The sequence below is a fragment of the Mustela nivalis genome (genome assembly GCF_964662115.1).
Source record: "Mustela nivalis genome assembly, chromosome: 14".
In the NCBI taxonomy this organism is placed as follows: domain Eukaryota; kingdom Metazoa; phylum Chordata; class Mammalia; order Carnivora; family Mustelidae; genus Mustela; species Mustela nivalis.
The window spans coordinates 57,035,308-57,062,562 of NC_139033.1; the positions used below are offsets into that span (position 1 = coordinate 57,035,308).

Below are 27,255 nucleotides of genomic sequence, written 5' to 3' on the forward strand. Positions count from 1 at the left end.
TCCTGAAGTTTTCTTATCTGTCAGGTTAGGTATATAAAGTTTGAAATTCTACATGTCTTTTGACATGGCAAAGTAAATCCTTGTCTTTATCTCTGCTTCCTTCCAAAACCCCACTAAAATAATTGTAAGTGAATGTAAAGACGTTAGTCCTGTGAGGGGATACAGAATGGGGAGGATTCAGGAAAGGAAAATGGAAATCTGACATGCAAATGATAGTAGAGGGATACCAGTAAGAAACCATTCAGTCCATTTAGACCATGAAAGTCTGAGAACTAAGAGCACCAGGTATTCCAGAAAGTGGAGAAGCGTGAACATGAAAACAGAAGAATTGGCTCCGTAGATCTGAAAAGTTATTAGACCCTTGGTCCCCTCCCCAATACTGTGTTACCACAGGATCTCTTCCTCTGACCCCCCAAGAAGGAGATGAGAGGCTTATCCTGCAGAGAAATAAAGGCAAAAAGCTCTAAGCCCTGTCAAGTCAGATATAATATCAGGAACCATATTCTGAAAATGGGCAGAATAAATTCTTCAAACTGAAATCTCTATATCTCTACTAAAGCCCTTTTCACATTTTAGTTCCAAGAATGGAGATAGCCTAAGAATTTCTTCCATTCAGAAAATGGGAAATCTTCTTTAGAAATTGAGGATCCAGAGAGGAAGATAACTGTGAATCCTAGCGCTCCAGATTTCAGAAGCAAAGCAAAGAACAGAAGGAAATTTTGAGGCAAAACATAATCCACATTCTCAGATTTTTAAAAAAGGTTTTTCCTTGAAATAAGAAATGAATACATGGAAAAGAACAATAAACAAGATCCAACTCTTGGAATATAAAAAAATATAGTCAAAATTGTTTTAAGGATTGGAAGATCATTTGGGAAATTATGCAGAAACTTTAAAAATTAGACACAGAATGGAAAATTAAAGAGAAAGTTTTTTAAAAAGGAGGATCAATCTAGGAGGATCAACATCTGGCTAATTAGAGTCAAGAGAAAGAGAAAATATGAAGAAATTATAAAAAACAACAAAACTTTCAGAACTAAATAACGTGCACTGCCAGATTGAATGCCCATAAAGTTGTCAGGACAGTAAATGCAAACAAAGATCTGAGTTAGTCATATTACCATGAAATTTTCAGAACACACAAGATGGAAAGAAAATCTTAAATACTCATGGAGGGGAAAAAAAAAATAAGTCACATAAAAAGTTAGAAAGCCAAACGACATCACTGAACAAAAGCTGTCCTCCACACTAAAATACATGGGAGTAAAAACCTAGAAAATTCTAAAGACCATTCTATATCCAGCAAAATTATCAAATATAAGGGTAAAAGTAGTTTAAGATCATTTTCTTGTATATATCTTCTAATAATCTTTCTCAGAAAGTTACTGGAAAATATTTTCCACTGAAACAAGAACATAAACCAAGGAAGCAGTCACTGAATCCAAGAAGAGGAGACCCGAAGTAGAAGCGGGAGTGGAGGCTAGGAGAGTATCTGGAGTGACGCTATGACAGAGGCCTTGGAGAAGAATCTTTGCAGATTAGAAGAAGGAGGTATAGTTCCAGGAGAGGAGTGTCCAGGAGGAATACACAACTGATGGGACAATGGATGGATTTGATGATATGGAAGAAGTTCTAAGGGGTTTTGTCTACGTATGTGAGAATCTGGGGAAAATTACTGTTAGTGGCTGAGAATACTAGCCAGTTAGAAACAGTGGCTTGGAATACAAACAACAGGAAAGAAAAACACATTTTAATACCAAGGGAATATAAATTTAGATAAGAAAGAATATTCACTTTCCCTGGTTGGTTCAGTAATGAACACTGTGTCATTCTGGGAGGCAGCAGGGCAGGTAGAGCAGATGCCTAAGCGTATTGAGGACTGTTTAACAATGGGACTGTTTACATAGGTGTGGGGTGGCCTAAGGAAATGCAGAGGAGGAGGGGAAGCAAGACTAGCAAGGGGAGAAGCCTGGAGGAGCAACTGGAAGGGAACTGTTAGAACCTGAGTGAAACCCAAGCCTTGAAGGAGGAACTGGTTGGTAGGATCCCAGGTTCAAGGGAGGGGAGGACGACAAAGCTGCACCAGAGCATAGCAGGGCAGGAGAGGCTGCCTGGGGGGTTAAAAACCGCCCACACTCCCATCTCTCCACCTCTGAATCCTTCCTGGGCTTCCCCTTGACTGAATTCAGTGACCAGAGAGCAAGGGAGCTAACTTCATAGTGATTCTACTCTCAGGGAGCTCTCTTAGCACTTCTGAAGGGGATGGGGGAATGAGAATATTCAGTTCAGTAGCAAAAATGTGCGTTTAAATGTTTTGTTGTAAAGCAAGTTCTAGTCTAAGCTATGTGAATACTTAATGTGACATGATGTAACAAAATCTGAGGAATCATAGAGATCTTTGAGGATGAAGGATGTTTTGTATCCAGTGCAGGACAGATTTCTATGCAACGGTCACACACACACTTCCCCAGTATGTTCATATGACCGCCTCTTTTTTAAAAAAATTATCATTTTTAGCTTATTGGCTTATATACTTTTCTCAGAAAGGCCTTCCATCTTGGGCACCCATCTCCAATTTTTTTTTTTTTTACATTACTCTATTTTCTTTAATTTTTAATGTTAGGTTAACACTGTCTAGACATATCTTACAGCCTTCATGTCTTCCTCTTGCCTAGTTTCTCCTCCTCCCATACCTCGGTAGGTCCCCATGAGGGCAGAGATCTAATCTATTTTATCTGATGTCACCCCATCACCTAGCTGGATGTGTAGCCCAGTAAATAGGATATTCAATAGAACATTGTTTAAAGAATAATGTAAGATTTCATCCTGTTTTGTACATATGAGGTCATCAAAAACAGGTTTGTTCAATATGGCCTTGGTCTCTAGCTCAGGAGACTGGAGGGAGGGGTCATTAATAGAAGTCAGGACTTCAGGAGGCAGAGCAAATTATGGCTACAGAAGCGAGAATATGAGAAGAAAGTATATAGTTTTGACATACTGATTGGGAAGCACCTGTGGGGTACACAGGTATTTATGTCCAGTAGGTGGTTGAAAATATGGACTCGGGGAAAGGTCTTAATTACAGATTGAGATTTAGAGGTCTTTGGTGGAGTAGGGATAGATGAGTCATAAACACAGTTGAGATCTTGCAGGAAAATTCAACATAGAAAGTAGCAGACACAAAGAGAAGCTTTGCATATAGAACTATATTATTTTTACCAAGATTTATTATGGAGTAGGATAACATAATCCAGCATCTTAAGGAAGATAATACCACTACTTCAAATACATGCAGTGTTCAAGAACATTAATGGGGTTACTTGTGTATATTTTTGAGATGGTAGAGAACTCCTAAAAATTAGTAACTTCTTGAACAACAAATTAGTTTTTCATCATAGATGGAAATAAGACTGTATATTTTATATGTGATGCATGAGGAAATACACTAATGGCGCTATTTCTTTTCTTATTATATACCCTACCCTACAGCCAACATGGTAGATCAGAACACTTTACATAACTGAGTTATAAGTAACAGAAACAGTACTATTCAGGAGAGGAATATTAACAAAAAACATTGTATTTTGTTTATGTATATATATACCCACATATAGTCAGGCTTAAACAATGTGTATTAAATTCATCACTAGATTATTTTCAGTTCATTTCATGTTGTCTCATGCATGTTCCTTTTAAAAGTTAATTTCACATTATTATAAAAGCATTATGACTCAGTGACTCCAGCATCACCATTTTGATGGCTTTTCTAATTACTTTAGCTTGACTATTTCATAATTGATATACTTGAAATACCAAAATGGATGGGTAATTTTTACACCCAGATTATATTAAATTATAATAACCTGTAAGCTTTTATTCCAATGTGTAGGAATTAAGATCTCAATTATATGGCTCCTTCAAGATACACAATTCAGATGGAATTATGTTTACTATATGATTGAACATAATGTTCATCAAAAGTAGCCATTAAGGAATCTATTATGTAGAGTGACATTAGGAGGGGATTGTTCTTCATTTTGCTCATTCAACCATGCTGACACACCTGTTTCTAATTTTGAAATCATCTGTGATTACCTCCCAACATCAGTGTTGAAATAGCATCATTAGTCAAGTTTCTTTCTTTGCTCAGAAAGAAATGTGAAAAGATGAAAATTGTGTTCTGTGGCCAGTAACCCCCCCCCCCAACTTTAATTGTATTTTCAAATCTCTGTTTTCCAGTTGAGCCTAATTTTTTTAAGCCAGTTATGAAAACTCCCAGGATCATACTGAGAAGTTTTGGGGTGACTGCCGTCAGGGATAAATGCATAGTATTTGAGGACTTTCTTTTAAAGTACTCAGCCTGAGTTTTGTTGCTCTGTGCTTACGTAGCTGTTTGTGACAAGGAATTTAATCACAGTTTTAACATAAATTGTAGCTTAATCTTGTACTTGAGGAAATCTGTGTGTTTTCCTGAAATGAAATGAAAAAGAATGAAAAGAAAGTTCGTTACTCTTCATGTATCTTTTAAAGTAGCATGTGTTTTGTATGTGATTTGAACTAAAATGTTAGTCACAACAGCATTAATATCTCTTAGTTTATTTTAGCATTAGCCAGTAATAAATAGATGTTCTATGTGGACAAAATAAAATAAGTATCAGGCTAGAATTGATAACTGCCAATAACTTTGTGTATCCCAGACTTTATTACACTGTAGGTAGAACAGTGCACCTCTTCAGGCTGTCCAACATTATACTCTAGATGGCTGTTGCACAAAGTTAACCTCACTCTTCTGACATCATCATGTTAATGGGATTCCTATACAGTAGCTAGTGGTTAATATAATATTTATTTATTCTATAATATAACTATTAATTTTATTAATATATATATAATATATTTATTTGCAACTATAATATTTATTTGTTCTGAATTACTATAGCTGTAATATTTCTATAGCTAAAGATTCTAACATAGCTATCATGTGTAGGTTCTTACCTTGAGGGAAATTTCTAATTGTTAGTCTATAATTGTCTTGACGTTCTTTTTGGACTTCCCATCTTCTGTAGAGTATTTAGTTCAAGGTCTTTCTGTCTATAACAATCTGAGAATTGAACAACCCATTTGCACACAGTTGAGGTCTTTGATCTCTCTCCTATAATATCTTTTAGTCTCTATTTGCTTTTCTTGCATTTTTTCCACAAACATAATTGTATATTGGAGAAGTACAAGAATTTTAGATAAATAAGACTTGTTTCTTTTGTTTAAGGGTGGCTGGCAGATGTATTAGAGATTTAGGGAGAAAAAATATTTTGTTATCCTGGAATTTAGGTTAGTAAGGGTGTGAAAAAGGAAGATATTTTTTAGTTCTTAGTTTGATGAAAGCCATATCTAAACTTGCTTTATTTATATAACACTTTTTGATTTCACACAAAAGTAAAAAAAAGAAAAACAGAAAAACTAAAAACTTTTAAGAAACTTTAAAAAATCCTTTAAGAAAAAAATTTAATTTGTTATTCAACATTAGATACATATGTTAAAATGTTGGAAAAAAGATTAAAAATTAAATGACAAACCATCATCAGATAAAACATATACAAACAAAATCTAAAACCAACAGAAGTAAATAATAAATTTTAGAGCAGAAATAAATGATAAAGAAACTGAACCATAGAACAGATCAATGAAACCAGGAGCTGATTTTTTTGATAAAAAAAAGAAGAGAAATTTTCTATATATTGATGCCCTTTGGGGACATTTAGATGGCTCAGAATACTACACTGCTAAGATTTTTTTTTTTCCAGTGTAAGTTATGACCAGAGGATAGAGTGTTATAAGAGGAAGTGACAGAAAATGTGACTGCCAAGATTATTCTCCAACTCTGAAGAGCTTTGGAAGCCAGGAACTTTTAAGTTTTATTCTCCAAGAAAAAAGAAATCTCAAAGTTTTCAAAGAGAAAGCAACATGATAATGATTTCAAAAGATAGGTATTATGCTAAGCAAAATAAGTCAATTTGAGAAAGACAATTATGTGATTGCACTGATATGCGGAATTTAGGAAACAAGGCAGAGAATAGTAGGGAAGAGAGGAAAAAATGAAACAAGATAAAACCAGAGAAGGAGACAAAACCATGAGACTCTTAATCTCAGGAATCAAACAGAGGACTGCTGGAGCTGAGAAGGAGTGGGGGAATGGGATGGTTGGATGATGGACATTGGGGAGGGTATGTGTTGTGGTGAGCGTTGGGAGTTGTGTAAGACTGATGAATCACAGACATGTACCCCAAAACAAATCACACATTATATGTTAATTAAATTAAATTTAAAAATCTATATAGGCTTCAGAAGATGTGGACAAGATTCGAAGGGAGAAACAGAGGGTTTCACATTATGTGATGTAATGTGGCCAGAGGGTTATCACATTAGCCCAAAGGAGAGATTATGGGGATCTGAATTATGTATTCTCAGTGGGAGCTTCACAGATGTATGCCATTGAGGATCATTGCCGAGATGATGCTGAGAGGACATATGTGTTGTTTGACTGAGAGAAGTCCAGTATAGGAGAAGAAAAATTCTTGGTGTAATACATTAAACAGAACAAGATATATTGATGATAGAACAGCTATTGTTTGTTTGTTTTAATTAAAAATTTTTGCAAGAAGTATCTGGAAGAAAGAAAACATAAATTTAGTTTCAAAATATTAAATGACATACCTGAATTTCCTGTTACTCAGACATGAGCCTCAGAGGGAAGGTTGATATTAGGAGTAAGAATTTGAAGGTGACAGTTATATAGGTAATATCTAACACTAGGCCTGTCATGGAATCCCCAGGAAGAACATTGCAACTGTCTTACCCAAACAGAATATTATGTGAAAGGGGACAAAGAAAAAAATAATCTAAGAAAGTTCTTTTTTTTTTTTTTTCCTACTCAATAGAGCCCAAATTGCAAATAAAGGTATGGTTTTAAAGATGTTTTGAATTGCTGCAAATGTAAATTTTTATTTATTTTTTGGGAAAGATTTTATTTACTTGAGAGAGTGAGCGATCCCATTTGTGGGGGAAGGGGACAAAAGAGAGGGGGAGGCAGAGTCCCCGTTGAGCAGGAAGCCCAAAGTGGGGCTGGATCCCAGGACCCTGAGATCATGACCTGAGCTGGAGCCAGCTGCTTAACCAACTGATCCACCCAGGTGCCCCTAGATTTAAAAAATATTAAAACAACAACAACAACAAAAACCTTAGGAAAGGCAAAAATATTGTGATTAAGAAAAAATAATTTTTATCTCAAAAATGCATTAAAATTTAATGTTTAAGATACCAATTTGGTATTGGTTTGTTAAAATTGATTTTTTCTGAGGTCAAGAATACTACAATATCATATAAAATCACTAACTAAAAAGTTTATAACTGCCATCCAATTTTAGAGCCTCAAAGGGATGTTGCCCCTAAATTTTCATTTTGGTCCTATTAACAAAGGAACTCAAAATTGAGTGTTAGAAACCTGTAGAAAATTACATTTATTTTTTTTAATTCAATTTTTTTTTTTGTCAATAAGTAAATAGTGTGTTTCCCTTAATGTTGATATTTTTAAATGCTAAGTCTGTACTTTCATTTTTGATAATAAACCTTTAAGGCTTCAGGAAGGATTTTAGAGGATCTGACTTTGCAATATACTTGGTTACTTCTTGCCAGCCGTGTATCTATACTTACCAGGCCAGGGACTGTATTTACTTTGTAGTTTTATTTAAGCCAGTAGTTCTCAAATCTATATTGTTTACAGAATCATGGAAGTGTGTATAAAATTATGTTACAAGGGAGTTAATGTAATAATCTATTCTTCAGAGAGTTTGACAGACATCTAGGTAACAGCTATCTCATGGTTTCAGTTTCTCAAGTCAGAAACACAATCTAGCTTCTCTGTTATTTCACTTATCACTAGGTGACTTGTATTTGATCAAGAGTTGTTTTCCTTATTATATTAGTGGATTTGGGGTCATCTTTGCATAAAATCGTCTTCTGTGTTGACTATCTTAATTATTTGTATGGCCAACAAGGGAGGAGACAATATGGATGTTCCTAACTGAAAGAAATTGAAAGGACTTCCTGAATATTACTCTGTGTGGGTGTGTGTGTGTGAGAGAGAGAGAGAGTGTTGACAGCATCATCAATCACTTCTCATCATCTCAAGTGATGAGTGCATTTACTTTAAGTGCACACTGTTTTGTTTTGTTCTCAGCAGTAAAGCAGTTTAAATGGAAGTTCCGGTTCTCTCAGATCTTTTATGAATTTCCATGGAAACTCTCAGCAATGTACTTAGTTCTAGAACACTTGCTATCAAGTGGAAGAAGAGAAGCTTTTAGAAAGTAGGCATCTTTTTCAGTAGTCTACATGTGAAATAAATTGTACTCCCTCACCCCATCTGTACTAATAAAGCAAAGGAGACATTTAGAGTAGTCACTAAATTAAGTAAAAATGCTTCTGTCATATAGACTGCAGAGAACATGTAAAGATAGGAGACATCTTGTAACAGTTGTCTAGAAAGCTCAGCAAACTTACACCTAAATTATCCCTGTGTTTGCTATTTCATAGTGAGAAGCTTCTTTGAGGTCTGTGCAAAAGGTGAATCACTAGTTCCCTGACCACCTCGATGCTAAGCTAAAAATTTAACTCAGTGTTGATGCAACATTGCCTTGCAAACTCCAGTTGCTCTAATAGTGTAAGGTAAAAGACAAAAAGGATGAAGGTATCTAGATTACTGAATATAGCAGTAAATTTTATTGGAATTTTCTAATTATAGATAGAGAAAACTTTATGAAAGCACAAAGTATACTTAATAGATGGCAGAAGCTATAGTCTAAGAAAAAGTGTAATTCTTGGGGGATATAATAAAGCCAATGAAACATTTTCCATGCAAAATTTTTTTTTAACTCTATTGTCAAAAATTTGAGTGGAATCAATCAAATTTCATTTTTATAGAGAAAGTGTCTAAGGCTCTTGAGTTAAGGATTCCTTAGGCATCTGCACTTAGGAATTCAATGTATATGGCCCAAGTACCAGATCAGGTTCTGCAAATTCAAGTTCAACCCTGTCCAGTGTCTGAGGTTAAGATACAAGAGTATACAAAGACTGTGACAATGTCTACTCTTTAAAATGATTCTTAATCTTGCCCTCCATCCATAAGTAATCACACATCCTATTACAAGTCTAAATATTACTAGAGTACTCTGTAGTATATATTACAAGCTAAATATTAAATGCCTATTTATATACATCAAGGCTATATTTATTGATAAGGCCAGAGCCTACCTACAGAAGTAACTGTATTTCTTTAATTTGTTGTATATTTTTAATCAAAGAAATCTGAATCAAAACAACAGTGCATTATCTAGTGCACAGCTGGTGGTCATTAAATTGCTGATGTGATCTTATTTTTATGGAATTTTTTAAAGAAAATTTGAACTATGTCTCATAAAAGCCAGGATAGGATTTTGTATGATTGTTGATGAGTAAAATTTATTTCATTGCCTAGCTATGCAGTCTTGTAATATATTAATATTATCTTCTTTTAAAAATAAACTTTATAGCAACCCAGGGGGCATGCTGTCAGCCTTGAGAAGTTTGGGAAATAATGATTATTAAAAGTTGCTTACAGAGATAAAATGTGACTCTAGAGAATATTTATTTTTATATCATTAAAATCTATGCCTCCTCGAAACCAATAACAGTGATCATTCAAAAGAATAACATGAATTAACTTATATTAAAGTTTTGCCCCCAAAATACTACAGACCAGATTTTATTGGGACTTCATATGTTTTCTTTCTCAATATATAGTGGACTGCCAAGAACATTAATAATGCAAATCTGTGTTTGAACACAAATGACTCCCTACAAGGCCTGTTTTGATTATTAATGGAATTAATTATCTGCCTGTTCCATGCAGTTACTGTGGTTTGGAATAACAGTTAATAATGAAAGACTAAGGCAAATTTTAAAAATAGCATGTTTAGTAATACAAATTAATTCTAGCATACAAAGAATCAGTAAGCAAATATTGTGGAGACAATGCCTTCTCTCTTTTTATTCATCATTAAGAAACTCCTCTCCTGTGAGTGTATCTTATTTTCATTTTCCAAACACAGAAAAATAGACTGGGATGTTCAGAAGAGCCACCCATTTTGCCAAACTAGAAATTCAAATTTTATCACGTTGCCTAAATGATTTTCAATCAAGGAATCTGAGAAGTTAGGCTAGCAGTGGAATTGTTTGAGGCCAGCCCCTTCCCGAGGTCCTTAAATTTGCTTTGAATTATTGAATATTCTGCCTTCTTTCAGAATTTCAGTGGCTACATGTCCTTACAGAAAGAATACTTCATAGCTCAGTGGTTTTATTATAAAAATGCACTTTAGATGGAGTGATTTTATGAATTAGACTAAGGCAAAGAAGGTCCACTAGTCTGCGTAAAGAGGTAGAACATGGCAGGACAGGGTATCCATATTTCCTTGTCCCATAATCTCAGGAAGACTCTAAGACATTTCCCCCAAGAGACCTTATAGTTCCATGAATGTAGTTTCAAATCTATTTCTTTAGAGAAAATAGAAGTCATTAACATAAAAAATAATCCATGGTAAACATCATGGATTCACCTATCAATTTTCTGATAAGCCTTCCTAATTTAATAAGTTTAAATTGAATGATTATGTAAGACATGTCTTTGTTCTGCTATGGAGGATTGTGTGTGTGTGTGTGTGTGTATAAATATAGTATATAATTCACATACATGTATATATGTATGTGTAGGTGTGTACATATATGTATATGTGTGTATATATATGTATATGTTTGTGTGTGTGTGTGTGTGTGTATGTATAAATGATAACCTCTGTCTCCAGGAAGGGAGGAGATTGGCACTCCTAGATGGGAGACCATTTCACTGCACTTTTATAAAAGACTTTTGGACACTGCATGAGGTGCTATCATCATTGATTTGACCATTTTCCACTTAATCTGTCATTGTAACATGTCATTTAATAGGCTGTTGGTTACAGTTTCTAAGATTGTAATAGTTGCTATGCTCCTGTACCATTAATATTGCTTTATTAACAATTCTTGTTCACAGTAGCACTATAATTAGTATAATTATTTACCTCAGACCTACTTATTATGGCACATACTTGCAGTAACAAAAGACTCCTGGAAATATCCTCTTCAATATCTTAGATTATTTAGACTCATACTATCTGAGGTGCCAGAGTGGCTTAGTCAGTTAAGCATTTGCCTTCAGCTCAGGTCATGATCCCAGGGTTCAGGCTCCCTGCTCAGTGGGGAGTCTACTTCTCTCTCTCCCTCTGTTCCCCACCTCCCCCTAGCCCCCAGCTCATGCTTGCTCACTCTCTTTCTCAAGTAAATAAATAAAATCTTTGAAAAAAATAACCTCTCATGCTATCCGTAATATTATATTATATCGTAGTACCAGGAAAAAAAAACCTACCTCTATTGGCATGTTTCTAGGATAAGTCCCTACTTTGAGGGCTAAATATGGTGAAGGCCCAATATCTCCATTCTAACACTAGGGATTCAGGAATTACCAGGGTTTAAATGACAAGAGAGAATTACAATGAGATATTCCAGTTCATATACCAGTTTCAGTCAGTTTGCATTTGTTTTTTGTTTTTAAAGGTAATGCTGGGCAAATTCTTATTTTTAGTTCAGTTTACACAGAGGATTTTTTTTCCATTTATTATGAAATCTTTCTTACCTAGAAATGAAAGGATGAAATGCTCACAGATTATATGTCTAAGTGTAATGGTCAGAGTTGAATAGATCAGAGATGAAAAGATTTAAAAAAAGAACAAAACCATAATTTCGCAATTCTGATAGCTGTGGTGATGCTTTTTTATTCTATTTTTATTTTTTATGTATTTATTTTATTTTTATTTATTCCATGTGTCCTCTTTTTCTAGTACTTGGTGCCTTTTAAAAATGTATTTGGGGTGCCTGGGTTGCTCAGTTGGTTGAGCGACTGCCTTCGGCTCAGGTCAGGATCCCAGACTTCCGGGATCTTGTCCCGCCTCGGGCTCCCAGCTCCTTGGGGAGACTGCTTCTCCCTCTGACCTTCTCCTCTCTCATGCTCTCTCTCACCCATTCTTTCTCAAATAAATAAATAAAATCTTAAAAAAATGTATTTTTAAGTTACTCTATTTCTCTAAACATGTACTCTAAAAGTTGTAAAATACTTCTGATTATGACAAAAACACTCCTAGGCATTCACTATGGATCTGTTTAAAAGTTGTGAAATACTTCTGATTATGACAAAAACACTCCTAAGTTTCACTATGGATCTGTTTATAATTCTTTCTTATTTAAAAAGAAAAAAGAAAATACGAAGAATGCAGTGGGCAAGTAAAGTCATATACACTGTATATATTTTAGACTTTATAAACTCACAGCTGAAGAGCAAGTCAACCTGTTTTACTAGTGAAAATACATACAATTTATTACAGATTTTAATTTCATTGTCCTTTATGACTTGACATGGTAAGAAGTTTTGATTCACAGTTTGCAGACACTAGAATAGCTTAAGAAAGGAAACAAGTGTAAAGGCTCTGGTTTATTCAGGGTTTTTTAGGCTGTTATATGAAATGGGTCTAGTGTGGAGTCTGCATGCAGTCAGTTTTGCTACAATCAGTTTTGCTATAATCACGAAATAAAGAGGGAGGGAGGGAAGGGGAGCAGGGGTGGAGGGCAGGCAGTCACAGGCTGGAAAAAAAAAAGTTTTTAAGAAAGTCAGCTTTGAAAAGATTTTTCTACAAATGGTGATTTCTCTTCATGTGTTTTTTAAGCCCAGCTAGGTTTTTTTTTTTCTATTTTTTAACATAAAATTCACCCTCCCAATGATTTCCAAGTGTACAGTACAATATTGTCAACCATATGCATGTTGCTGTGGACAGACTCCCCAGAAGCATCACCTCCCCCCCACCCTCCGCCATTCCTGCAAGACTGAAACTACACCCATTGAACGATTCCCTGGCTCCCACTGCACCCTCCCCCGGCCCCTTGCCGCCACCCTCCAACTTTCTGTTCTGTGTGTTTGACTGCTTCAGTACAATCATGCAAAATTTGTCTTTTTTTGTGACGGACTCATTTCGCTTAGCATTATGTCCTCAAGGTTCATCCACGCTGTGGAATGTCAGGATTTGGGGCACCTGGGTGGCTCAGTGGGTTAAGCCTTTGCCCTTGGCTCAGATCATGATCTGGGGTCCTGGGCTCAAGCCACACATCGGGCTCTCCACTTAGCAGAGAGCCTGCCTCCCCATCTCTCTCTGCCTGCTTGTGATCTCTCTTTCTCTCTGGGTCAAATAAATAAATAAAATTTGGGGAAAAGAAAAAAAAGAAGGTCAGGATTTCCTTCCTCTGTGACGGCTGAGTAATATTCCGCTGTCGTTCTATACCGTATTTTCTTTCTTTGTTCATCTGTCTGTGACATCTAGGTTGCTCTCCCCACCAGCTCTCTCCATGTCATTTTCAATTCAGTTGGAAAGTGCAAATTGTTCCACCTCCACTCTGTCTCCCATTGTCCCTTTGCTTTCCTTTGTTTGTTGGTTTAGCCAAGTTGTGGAAAATGTGCCTATATGCTGACTTAATAATGTTACCATACATGTTTCTTTCCTGTTAGTGCAAACTTGTAGATAACGCGGAGCGCGCCCAGGTGCAGGTGGACTAGCGCTATGACGTAAGACATCACATAACGCTGAGCGCGCCCAGGTGCAGGTGGACTAGCGTTGTGACGTAAGACGTCATGTAAATGCTGATGTCATTGCAGGACGACTCCGCGGCAGCCGACAAGCAGGGTAAGCCGGAGGCGGCCCAGGCCACGTACTCCTCCTCGGCGGTGTCGGGCTCCCAGGAGGTGCTGTACATCAACGGAAACGGAACCTACAGTTACCATAGCTACCGAGGGCTCGGCGGGGGCCTGCTCAATCTCAATGACGCGTCCAGTAGTGGTGAGTCTTTACTATTTACCGTGCTTTTTCTGTCCGTTTGGGGCTAGCAGATTCTCTAAACCCGAGAGGAAAATATGAACGTAGCGGGATGAGCAAGAGTAAGTGCCCATAGGCGAAACCCGTGGCCGTTTCCTGTGTCACCCTGGTCTCCCCGCAGGGATAGCTCCGTGTTCTGTTGGGGGTCTCCCAAAGGAGGGGTGTGATTATGCAGCTGAATAATGGATCTTTTACACGCAAAAAAGCTCAGCTGGAGAAATAGCTGATTTTTTCTAACCAGATAGTTAGACATTCTGCCTCACCTCCCCAGAGCTGTAATGCACTATTCCTCAAGAATAATGACCCCATTTTCTCAACGTTCAAAGAGGTTTTTAATTTGGAAAATCTGAGGCAGCAGGAACCTTACTGACTTGATAAATGCAACTAGTCATTATACCTAAGAACATACGAACGGAAACGACTCAAAGAAACAACCGCGGCTCTCTAGCTTCCACCTGCCGTGAGTGCGGCGCTGAAGCCGGCTCAGACGGGCTCACGCTTGGTAAAACTTTTAGGAATTTCTTGAGTTCATATTCCAAAGGGATTTCCAAATGTGTCATATAAAAGGAATAAAATATGTGGGTGAATTTCATACAACTGGGTTGTAGGAAAGTTTTTGTAAAGTCTACTTAAAATCCAGGGGTAAAAATAAGCATTTCACACACACACTTTTGTATGACCAAAAAAAAAAACAAAACAAAACAAAACAAAACAAAAAAACAGTATACACAAAGCCAAAAAAAAAAAAAAAATAAATGATAAACTGGGAAAATTATTAGCCATCTACGCTACAGAAGGTTAATAAGCCAATGCCTGAAGTTCTTCTAAGAAGAAAAAATTCCCAAACTATATATTTAAAAATAAGGCTAGTAAATGAATACATAGTTCTCAAAGAAAACAATGCAAATATCCGTGAAATATGGGTAAAGTTACTTAACCCCACTCCTAATAAGAGAAATACAGATAAGCAACAATTGAAATATTAACACAATACTCTTTTTATAAGGCTGTGGGGGAAATGAGGAGTCTCATGCATAGCTTATAGAAATGCAAAAAGTTGGGGTGGAATTTGGAAGTATCTAGAAAAATTAAATACACATTTATCACTCAGTCCAGCAAACTCTTCAGGAATCTCTTGTTAGGAATTTATCTTAAAGACATATGGACAAACATACAAAGAGACATATATGCACAAGGCTATTTATTGTAGTGTTATTTATAAATGCAAGAAAAAGGATTACCAATAAAAATGTCTATCAACTGAAGGTTAGTTGATTCATCTCAAGTGCATCCAAACAAGATAGTAACATGGTGATATAAAAAGTGATAAAAAAAATCTCTTTATGCATTCCAAATGCTGAAAAGTACCTATAGTATGTTAATATTCATTAAAGGAGGATTTATATAATTAAAAAAAGTTTACATAGAGGCAGGAATGGGGGAGAATGTGTGGGGAAAGGAATGTAAGCTGGGATTGTAAGTATACTTGGTTTTTATATTTTGTTTTATAAATTTAACTTTGAACAATTTAAATACATAATTATAAATGAAGCTGACTTTACGGATTCCTGATAGTGACAGAAAAATGATGCAAATGAACTTTATCTGTTTAATGAGTGGTTGGCATAGCCCCCACACAGAAACCATAATTGACTCCACAGCATGTAAGTCTGTCATAAAACCTTAAACTATTTCCAGTAATCATATTATTATTTTGGGACTGTTTGTGCATTGTGGTTTAAAGCAAATTTATAATTATGTTGATGTCAGTGAAAGTTGGAATTTTTAGCAGGAGGCAAAGCAGATCTAGATGTAAAAGCAATGCGTTCTAACAAAAACTCTTTAATTTCGTATTTAAATTGGTAGTATCAGTGAGATATTTTCTACTTAAAAATGCCTAGAAATAAAGACAAATTTTAATTTGAATATTTGAAATAACCTTCGTGGGCTTTGAATATATTGGGGAAGGAATTGCTTTATTAATGTCAAAGGAGTATATACTCTAGAAAATCACTTACCTGTGTAATATTGGAAATATGCTCTGAGTGTGTTCAGGGGTGACTCTGGAAAGCTGGGGCTGGCTCTTTGGTCTGCTTTGAAATTAAAAGTGCCCTAAGGACAGGATCACTGGCTTTAGTCTGAATTAGTTGCCTCCAAATCAAAAAAGGGGAGCCTCAAGTAGAAGGAAGAAAAAAAGAAAGTCTCTTATTTTGAGAAGAAACAAATTTTCAAGTGTATAATCAGTTTTTCCAAAGCTAATGAGCCCTCTCGGTTGTTTTCGAGTGTTATTTGTATTTAGACAGCAAATCAGCAGGAATGAGAAAGTTCAATGCCAGAAAGGGACAACATAAAAGCTGAGCATTCCTTTAGCCAATAAAGCTGTAAACTAACAATTCTTTGAAAATATTTGACATGGGGAATAAGAACTGATAGGTAGTTTAGAACTCAACTACCAAATCAAAACATTTAGGGAAAAAGTGTATTGACTGTAGATTTAATTGACAGAAACTGTTTTTTAGACTTAAATAGTCATTTGTTTATTTATTAAGGTAACTTATTTAACATCAAGTAATAGTAATACTGATCACTTTACTGAATGCTTGTGGTGCTTCATGTAATTTCCATTTATTCCTTACACAGTCCTCTGAAATCTGTTTGCAATTTTATGGAAAAATTTTATAAAATTGAACTTGCCCCAACTTAAAAAAAAAAAAAAATACTTAGGTACTACTTTCTTTTTTCCCTAACGTGATTGAAACCCATTTTGTGAGGCTCAGACAGTGAGTAACTTTCCCAAGGTCCCTCCTTAATAGAGGGAGGAGCCAGGATTTGAGCACAGGCCCTCTGACACGGTGTAAACCACTAAGCTAACTGTGGAAGGGAGCAAATGCTGAACTATGCAAGAGCCTCTGGTAAGAACTAATCAAGTTCTCTCCAGAGACACTCCTATTCTGGACATTTTGTTTAAGGGTGAATCATACAATATATGGTTTTTATGTTGGGTTTTTTCCATTTAGCAAGTTGTTTTATTTTTATTTTTTTTAAGATTTTATTTATTTATTTGACAGACAGAGATCACAAGTAGGCAGAGAGGCAGGCAGAGATAGAGGAGGAAGCAGGTTCCCCGCTGAGCAGAGAGCTCAATGCGGGGCTCGATTCCAGGACCCTGAGATCATGACCTGAGCCGAAGGCAGAGGCTTTAACCAACTGAGCCACCGAGGTCCCTCTAGCAAGCTCTTCTAAAAGTTCATCTATATTACAGTATGAATTGATCCTTCATTCATTTTTATTGTCAAATAATGTTCCATGCTGTGGCTAGGCCATGTTTTGTTTAGCCATTCAATTGATGGGAACTTGGATTTTTCTCACTTTGGGGTTACTATGAAAAATGCTATAAACTTTTATGTACAAGTTTGTGTTATATATGTTATGATTCTTCGGGGTATATACCTAGAAGTGGAATTGCTGGTTTATTAGTTCATTCATATGGTAACTCCATGATTAGCATTTTGAGAAAATAACAGACTGAATATGAGATGTCTTTTCATTTGTTATCAGTCTTTAAACATTTTTCTTAACTGTGACTTGTAATATTTATAGTACAAGCTTTGTACTTCTTTTATGTCTGTTTCCTTCTGTGATGCTATTGTAGATAGAATGTTTTCCTTAAAATAGTATTCTATATTTTTCTATGTTTGGAAGAGTTGTAAAGTAATGCTATTAATTCTTTAAACGTTTGGTAGAATTCAGGAGTGGTGATATATGTATCTGGGTTTTTCTGAGGGGTTTTTGATCACTAACCCAGTCTCTTGTTATAGGTCTGCTTATATTGTCAGTTTCTTCTTAAGTCAGTTTAGGTAGTTGTGTATATAGTTGAAATGTGTCTATTTCAACTTAGTCATCTAATTTATTGACACAGTTCTTAGTATTCCTTTATAATCCTTTCTGTTTTCATAAGGTTGGTAGTGATGCTCCCTTTGTAATTTCTTTTTTTAAATTTTAATTCCAGTTGACTTAACATACAGTGGCATGTTACTTTCAGATGTACAATAGAATGATTCAGATGTAGAATAATTTTATGTATTACTCAATGCTCATCAAGAAATGCATATTCTTAATCCCCTTCATCTATTTCTCCTATCCCTCCATCCACCTCCCCTTTAGTAACCATCAGTTTGTTCTCTATTTTTGTTTTGTTTTGTTTTTGTTTATTGATTTTTGTTATGTTATGTTATGTTAGTTACCATACATTACATCATTAGTTTTTGATGTGGTGTTCCATGATTCATTGTTTAAGTATAACATCCAGTGCTCCCTACAATACGTGCCTTCCTTAAGACCCACAACCAGGCTCATGCATCCCCCCACCCACCATGTACACAAATCTCTCATGATTCGTCTCCCCCTCCAGTTTCCTCCAATTCACTTTTCCTTACCTTCTCCTAATGTCTTCCCTGTTATTCCTTACATTCCACAAGTAAGTGAAACCATATGACAGCTGTCTCTTCTTACATTTCACTCAGCATGATCTCTTCCAGTCCCATCCATGTTGATGCAGAAGTTGGGTATTCATCCTTTCTGATGGCTGTGTAATATTCCATTGTATTTATGGACCACATCTTCTTTATCCATTTATCTGTTGAAGGGCATCGCAGCTCTTTCCACAGTTTGGTTATTATGGACATTGCTGCTTTGAACATTAGGGTACATATGGACCTGCTTTTCTCTACATCTGTATCTTTGGGGTAAATACCCAGTGGTGCAATTGCCAGATCATAGTGTAGCTCTATTTTTAATTTTTGAGGAATCTCCACACTGTTTTCCAAAGTGGCTGAACCACCTTATATTCCCACCAACATCCTCTCAAACATTTGTTGCTTCTTGTTTTGTCAATTTTTGCCATTCTAACTGGCGTAAGATGGTACCTTAATGTAGTTTTGATTTTAATTTCCTTGATGGATAATGGTGATGAACATTTTTTCATGTGTCTGTTAACTATTTGTATGTCTTCATTGGAGAAGTGTCTGTTCCTGTCTTCTGTCTGTTTTTTGACTTGATTATATTTTTTGGGCGTTGAGTTTGAAAAGTTCTTTATAGATCTCGGATATCAGCCCTTTGTCTGTAGTGTCATTTGCAACTATCTTCTCCCATTTTATGGGTTGCCTCTTTGTTGACTGTTTTCTTTGCTGTATGGAAGCTTTTTATCTTGATGAAGTCCCAAAAGTTCATTTTCACTTTTGTTTCCCTTGCCTTTGGAGATATGTCTTAAAAGAAGTTTCTGTGGTCGCTGTCGAAGAGATCACCACCTCTGTTCTTCTCTAGGATTTTGATGGATTGCTGTCTCACATTGAGGTCTTTCTTCCATTTTGAGTTTATCTTTGTGTATGGTGTAAGAGAATGGTCAAGTTTCATTCTTCTGTATATAGCTGTCCAATTTTTCCAGCACCATTTATTGAAGAGACTGTCTTTTTTCCACTGGATATTTTTTGCTGCTTTGTTGAAGATTATTTGACCATAGAGTTGAGGGTCCATCTTTGGGCTCTCCCCTGTGTTCCATTGGTCTATGTGTCTGTTTTTGTGCCAGTACCATGCTGTCTTGGTGATCACAGCTTTGTAATACAACGTGATGCCCCCAGCTTTGTTTTTCTTTTTCAACATTTCCTTGGTGATTTGGGTCTTCTCTTGTTCCATACAAATTTTGGGATTGTTTGTTCCAGCACCATGAAAAATGATGATGATATTTTGATTGAGATGGCATTGAAAGTATAGATTGCTCTGGGCAGCATAGACATTTTAACTATGTTTATTCTTCTGAGCCATAAGCATGGAATGTTTTTCCATCTTTTTGTGTCTTCTGTTTCTTTCGTGAGTGTTCCATAGTTCCTCGAGTATGGATCCTTTACCTCTTTGGTTAGGTTTATTCCAAGGTATCCTTTGGTTTTGGGTATTATTGTAAATGGAATTGATTCTCTAATTTCCCTTTCTACAGTTTCATTGTTAGTGTATAATAAAGCAACTGATTTCTGTGCATTGATTTGGTATCCTGTCACATTTCTGTATTGCTGTATGAGTTCTAGTAATTTGGGTTTTCCACATAAAGTATCAAGTTATCATGAAGGGAGAGAGTTTGACTTCTTCTTTGCCAATTTGAATACCTTTTACTTGTAATTTCTGATTCTAGTTATGGTTCTCCCCGTTCTTGGTGACTCTTGCTAAAGACCTGTCATTTTGCTTCATCTTTTCAAAGGAGGACCTTTGGCTTCTTTTATTTTCTGTATTTTTCTATTCTCTATTTCATTAATTTTTACTCCCACACTTATTATTCCCTTCATTTTGCTTACATTAAGTTCAGTTGGTCCTTTTTTTCCAGTCTTAAGCTGAAAAGTTAAGACAATTGTTTGAAGCCCATTTTTCTTCATATGTAGTTATTTACAGCTATAAATTCCCTTCTAAGCATTGTTTTATCTACATCACATAGGTTTTGGTATATTGTTTTTGTTTTCCTTCACCTTAAAGTGTGTTTTCTAATTTCCTTTGTCACTTCTTATTTGACCCACAGGTTATTTAGGATTATGTTGTTTAATTGTGAATATTTGTGAATTCTCCTATTTGTGAATTTCTTAAATTTTTGTAATTTCTAATTTTATTCCATTGTGATTGGAAAACATACTTTATATATTTCAATCCTTTCAAATTAATTGAAGCTTTTTTATGACCTAGATTGTGATCCACCCTAGAGAATGTCCCATGTGTTCCTAAAAAGGATGTGTATTCTGAAGTTGATGGTTGGGTATTTGTAAATCTGTGTTACGTCTAGTTGGTTTATAATGTTGCCCATGTTTTCTATGTTCTTTTTTTTTTTTTTTTTTTAAGATTTTATTTATTTATTTGACAGAGAGAGATCACAAGTAGGCAGAGAGGCAGGCAGAGAGAGAGAGAGAAGCAAGCTCCCTGCTGAGCAGAGAGCCCGATGCGGGGCTCGATCCCAGGATCCTGAGATCACGACCTAAGCCGAAGGCAGAGGCTTTAACCCACTGAGCCACCCAGGTGCCCCTGTTTTCTATGTTCTTGTTGATCATCTGCCTAATTATTATATCCATTATTAAAAGAAGGTTATTGAAATCTCCAACTACTATTATTAAATTATTTATTTTGCCTTTGTTTCTAATAGTTTTGATTCATTTCTTTTGGGACTTTGCCAGTAGTCATATTTACTATTTATATTGTTATATTTTATTGATGGATTAACTAATTATTGTAAAACACCTGTTTATCTCTAGTAATGTCCTACATCTATTTTGCCCAATACTAGTTATTTCTGTGATGTCATGTTGTTACTAAAAATGAAGAGAAATGGGCAAGACTTTAGACATGGAAGAGATGTATAAAAGAATATAGGGCAAACCGAATATTGTTCACCTCTACTCGAGGACAACCAAAATAATTTATCTTTGCTCCATAAATGGCTGTGTAATTTGGGAACCCAATGCTAAGTGAAAATGTAGGGTTTCTTATTTAAAAGGTAAGAATATCAAGATGGTGATAACAGAGCATTATGCAAAGCAGGGGAGTCTTCTGAGCTCAGGATCCCACGAGCTACACGTGTTTTATGCTCCACTTTGCTCTTGACTTATTGAACAAATTGGAAGAAGCACTGTGTTTCCATAAAAAATGCAGACAGTTACTGGTGGGAAGAAAGATAATATATACAAAGAAGGACAAGACTGAAGATACAAGTGAGAATATTTTGAGGTTTTTGAGGAGAGAGGAGAGAATTTTGGGCAACTGCCAATCATTTAAGAAATTTTAGGAAATTTAAATTTAAAGGAAAATTTTGCTGTGAATTATTAATGAGCAGGGCACCAAAATTTTTCTTGCCCTTCAACCCATTCTCCACATAGGAACCAAAATAATTTTTTATTAATTATTCTTATTAACATATAATGTATTATTTGCCCCAGGGGTACAGGTTTGTGAATCATCAGGCTTACACACTTCACAGCACTCACCATATCACATACCATCCCAATGTCCATAACCCAACCACCCTCTCCACAACACCCCCCACCCCTGCAGCAACCCTTAGTTTGTTTTGTGAGATTGAGTGTCTTAATCTTGTGTCATTAACATAGTTTTGATTATGTTAATAATCCTGATCCCATCTTGTGTCATTAACATAATTTTTAAGAAAAGAAAAATCTGATTGCATCACTTCATTATCTAAAACACTTCTGTGGCTAAACCCACATGAACTTTCCTTTAATGTGCCCTTTTCACCCCATGTCCCTCATTTATCGCTCATCTTTTAAATCCTTACTTCCAAGTCTAGATAAAATATAGTCATAATTTTCATAGCATTGTGAGTTTGTCCTTTGAAATGGGTACCACAATGTGTGGACACACACACACTACACACCCCTACACACATTTACATACATATGTAATCACAATACATTGGTATCCATTCTTCAATTTTATTGCTCATTTCTACTCAGAAACCACATAGGAAATCTGGTATACGTTCTAAGTATGCAGCCATATACATGATTAGAAAACAGGTATTATAAATTGGGAGTTTAATGAAGGTACTATGGTAGTATCATGAGGTTTACCTGTCTGGAAGTTAACCCCCAGTAAACCTATCATAGAATGATAGGCCTAAAGGGACTTGAGAAAATAATTTGATAGCAACCTCTTTATTTTTTTTTAAAGATTTTATTAATTTATTTGACAGAGAGAAATCACAAGTAGATGGAGAGGCAGGCAGAGAGAGAGAGAGAGGGAAGCAGGCTCCCTGTCGAGCAGAGAGCCTGATGCGGGACTCGATCCCAGGACCCTGAGATCATGACCTGAGCTGAAGGCAGTGGCTTAACCCACTGAGCCACCCAGGCACCCCGCAACCTCTTTATTTTTAAAAGCCTATGACTAAAGAAACAGACCAGGAAAGTAAGGTGACTTGCTCAAGGTCACACAGGCTGACTTTCTGGTTATTGGATTAATATGTCTTTTGGTTTTTGTACAGCAATTTCTTAAGAACCCAGTAAAGAACAACTTTGAACAATTCAGCCTGTGTTCCAAAGCAAAGAAACAAGAGTAGCAGAATAACTAGTATGACCTGCAACAAATTTAAAATGGGTGGCTTTCTTTGAGCGTTGGCTTTGGGATGTGTGTAATGGTGTTTAAGGGGAAAAAAAGGGCGGGGGGGGGGGCGGGGAAGAAGCAGCAAAAGATGAGTCTTGGCAAATAACAGCTTCAGGCTTAAACCAAAGAGAATTTCTCTACCTCACATTAGAAAAATAACTTTGGCTACAGCAATGGTAGCTAGGCAAATGGTTAATTTCAGGTTGTGAAGGAGCTCTAAATAACATTTTTTTTCTCAAAAACACATCCTACCTATAATACTGGTAATGGCTACTGCTATTTTGATAGTGTCTAGTCTTCGCTTGTTTTAATCACAGAAATGCAGCTTGATTGGATCAGGCCCACGATTTCCTTTATTTGGGGACTTTCTTCATAAAACCTGGAAACCCCAAACATTCTGACTTTTAAAAATGGCATTATCTTTAGCTTATTTCTTCACTTTGAAGACCTCAGAATAGTCATTCCCTGTAACAGATTTGGAGTTGTGGGGAAAGAAACTGTATACATATACATAAATCTTGAGAGCTAAAAAGGACATAGCAGAAGATTTAGCATTATATGAGATGCCATTTTCTCTGATGGCTGACAACTCCAGTTACTCTCAGTTTGAGAATTCTTGATTTTAGGATTTGTAGAGATCTTCTGAAAAGTGCAGAACAGAGCAGCAACTTTCAAGAGAACAAGGTAGGTTAGCTACACACATGAACTTGTAAGCAGATAAAGACAATAAGAATTTATATCATTAAATGATTTAAGGAGAACCAATGTTCATAAAACTTTTTACAAGAACATGAACCCTGTAGATTGTGCTATGTTCCAAAAAGAACAGGAGGGCAGAAGAATGAGAAAGGATACCTTAATGGCATTTGGATTTAAAGAGTCTAAAGACTTAGGAGTTTGGGGTCTCATTTTCAAATCACTTTGATTTCTTTTGTAATTTATTTGGGCTGTCATAACAAAAATACCATATAGTGGGGAGCTTAAACAACAAACCTTTATTACTCGGCGTTCTGGAGGTTATGGAGTCCAAGATCATGGAGCTGGCAGATTTGGTATCTGGTGAGAACCTGCTTCCTGGCCACCTTTTCCCTGGGTCCCCGCACAGGGAAAGGAATGGGGCTTCTCTGATAAAGGCACTCCTCCCATTTCTGACGGTTCCTCCCTGACAACTAACTACCTTCCAAGGGTCCTACCTCCACATACAATCACACTGGAGATTAGATTTCAATATATGAATTTTGAGAGGAAGGCAGACATTCAGTCTGTAGCAGTCACCTTGAGAGAAACAAAGTTGAGTAAGGCAGAATCACTGACTTCAAGAAATTTAGAGATCAAAATGAGATACAATATTCTCCCTCTTCTTGTCTAAATATCAGAATCTTTTAAGATCTTGATTAAATAATACATCCTCAGGGAAACCTTACTGTACCTCACCACCCTTCCATCCTTTAGAAGAGTAATTATTCTCTTGCTTATGTCTCTATTCTAACACTTGTCCCATTGAATCACGAGATAGGTTTTCAGATATTTTCCCTAAATAGATATATACTCCTTGAAAGCAGAATCTCTGTCATGAGCACTATTATATCTCCCATATAAATAGAAGTACTCAACCATATTGGCTTAATGAATAATAAATGTTTTAAAAAATAGAACACTTGGTGCCAAAAGAGGAAAAGGTGCAAAGAGAATTACTTACGTATATTGGATGGCAGGGGTAGGGATTGATTTTAAATAAAGCAAAGGAGTCAGAAGAAAGACTAAACAGTTTGAAGATTCTGTGGGTGAAAGAAGAGTGTAAGAAGCTTTACCCTCTGCTTAATTTTCAATACAGTAGCAGTAGGAAAAGCTTGCTGCTGTTGCAGACTTGTTAGCAAGGAAAGGGTGCCCTTCAGATCCTTTGTTAGCCAACCTCCATTTGTTTAGCACTGGCAAGGGTCTGCACCCAACAATCCAAATTCTCAAGTTGGAGTGTTATCAAAATGACAGCAGTTACAATTTGTATAAAGAATTTATTCAAATTATCAAACTGAAATGAGAAGCAAGCAAGCAGCCAATCCTCCCGTTATTATCACATCCAATTACACAGGACTTTGGAATGCTTTCTTTCTATCAGGAAGTTCACACTGAGCTGTCTAAAGAGGGCAATTGTAGTTTGCTGCAGTTATCCATTGGATCTCTTGAGTCTAAATTATATGCATAATGCATAAGTTAACTACTGATGTTTCCTCTCCACAAACTCCATTGGGCAGACTTTTCAATTTGTTTTTCAACTCTGATATAAACTGGGCTGATTTACAGATCGAAATTTAACAAGACCAAATTGTAGTAATAATGACCATAATAACTAACATTTGTATGGCAATTTCTAGTTTGCCCGAATCTTTACATCTATTATCTTCTTTGCTCCTCACTCATATTCAGGGTTGTTGGCCATAAAGATGCTTTGGATCAGAAGCTATAATTATGAGTCTAAGAAAGCTTGGCCATAAGTTTCACTACCATTCTAGAGCTCATTGATCGTGATGTGACTAGCTTTGTGTATGGATAGTGCAGCCCTCAGCATCAACATTCTGAAGCATCACTTGTCCCCTGAAATTTTCAGAGGAGTGCTTCTATTCATGCACGGTCTTCACTTCTCATCTGCCCTTCACTCTTCAGTCCACTATAGCTGGCTTCTCTCCCATTATTTTGCTGAAACTGGTCAGGACAAGTTTACCCATGAGTCCACGTATTGTCAAACTACAGATGATTTTTGCTCTTTACATACCAGACTTCTTGAGTATATTCATATCTGTTGATTAGTAGACCCTTGAAACATCCACTCTCTTGACTTCCATGATAATACACTCCCCTTTCACTTTGCACCTCCGATAATTCTTCTCTTTCTGCATTCTTGGGCTTTCTTTTTTCTACTTGTGCCCTCCATTCTGGGGTTTTCCTAGCATATCCCACCATTGTCCCTTTAATCCTCTTGTTCTGCACACTGCTCAGCGGTGAACCCAAAATACGCCAAAAATGGCATACCTCACCCTGGCTTTACCCTGAGCTTCAGATTTTTTATCCAGTTGTCTACCAAATAGTTTGATCTAGACATCCCAAGAAAATTCACATTCAACTATATAACAACAAATTCTTCATCTTGACCCCTCCTATTGCCTGCCTCTCATGCAGGAATGCCCTCCCCAGCACCTGACTTATATTAGCTATTACATTCTCTATGACAATTTTCTGGATGCCTCCCCCATTAAGTTTTCTCTATCCTGATACCCTAGGGATACCTCTTACTTAACCTGTTACATGGACTTCTCTATACTGGACTGTGCTCAATTTGAGGACAGGCAAGGTGATTTTTTTTTTTTTTTTTACACTATCATAACACCAGGGTCAATAAATAACCAACTTATATTCATGCTCAATGAATATTAAGTGGATAAATAAATGTCTCAGGAAGAAATTGTTCCAGTAAAATACTGTACCTGTTTAGAGAACTTAATCCAATTGAGCATAGTAATCATCAGTTGGGGATGTCTTCTTAAAGTTTCTTCCCCTTTTCTCTTAATACCCTGAAGAGCACAGTACTGGAACAGGAGAAGTGTTTCATATCAAACATTTCAGACAAATGTTTTGAAATACACAAATTCCATTTTAAAATGTGTTCAGCTTTAAGTTTCCTGATTCAAGAGAGAAATGTTTACATCGTTAGGTCCCTGGCAAGGTGCTCTTTTTACCTTTACCTTATCCTCTTAGTAACTTGTTCTGGTTCACTAGCCATGTGCAAAGTAGTGCAGAGGCATGGGGGAGGGATTCAGCATCATCCTGCTCCAGAAGAGCAGCTGGGTGTTTGTGTGGTGTGAAAAATGCATACGCTCTATTACATAAAATTGAGAGAAGAATGATTTTACGAAGTAGAGTCTAAAAGTGATACACGGAAGTTAAGCAACCCCTATGGATAATTTCTATGTCATTTACACAATGGAAAGATCTACATGATGATAATATATGTGAAAAAATATGACCATGCAATGTAACTGAAGTCAGCGTATTTGGGATTATGTAGTTACTATATCTCAGTAGA

The 27,255-nt window shown here is 36.2% G+C and overlaps 1 protein-coding gene across 10 annotated transcripts in view; it reads left to right on the forward strand.

Annotated features, from left to right (window-relative positions):
- NOL4 (nucleolar protein 4) overlaps positions 1 to 27,255 on the forward strand; it is a 410,591-nt gene that overhangs the window by 342,026 nt on the left and 41,310 nt on the right. For all 10 annotated transcript variants that reach the window (XM_082699570.1, XM_082699569.1, XM_082699571.1 and 7 more), the window contains one exon: positions 13,820 to 14,000. In XM_082699570.1, coding sequence (XP_082555696.1) covers positions 13,820 to 14,000 — 181 coding nt within the window. The remainder of the gene's footprint in view (positions 1 to 13,819; positions 14,001 to 27,255) is intronic.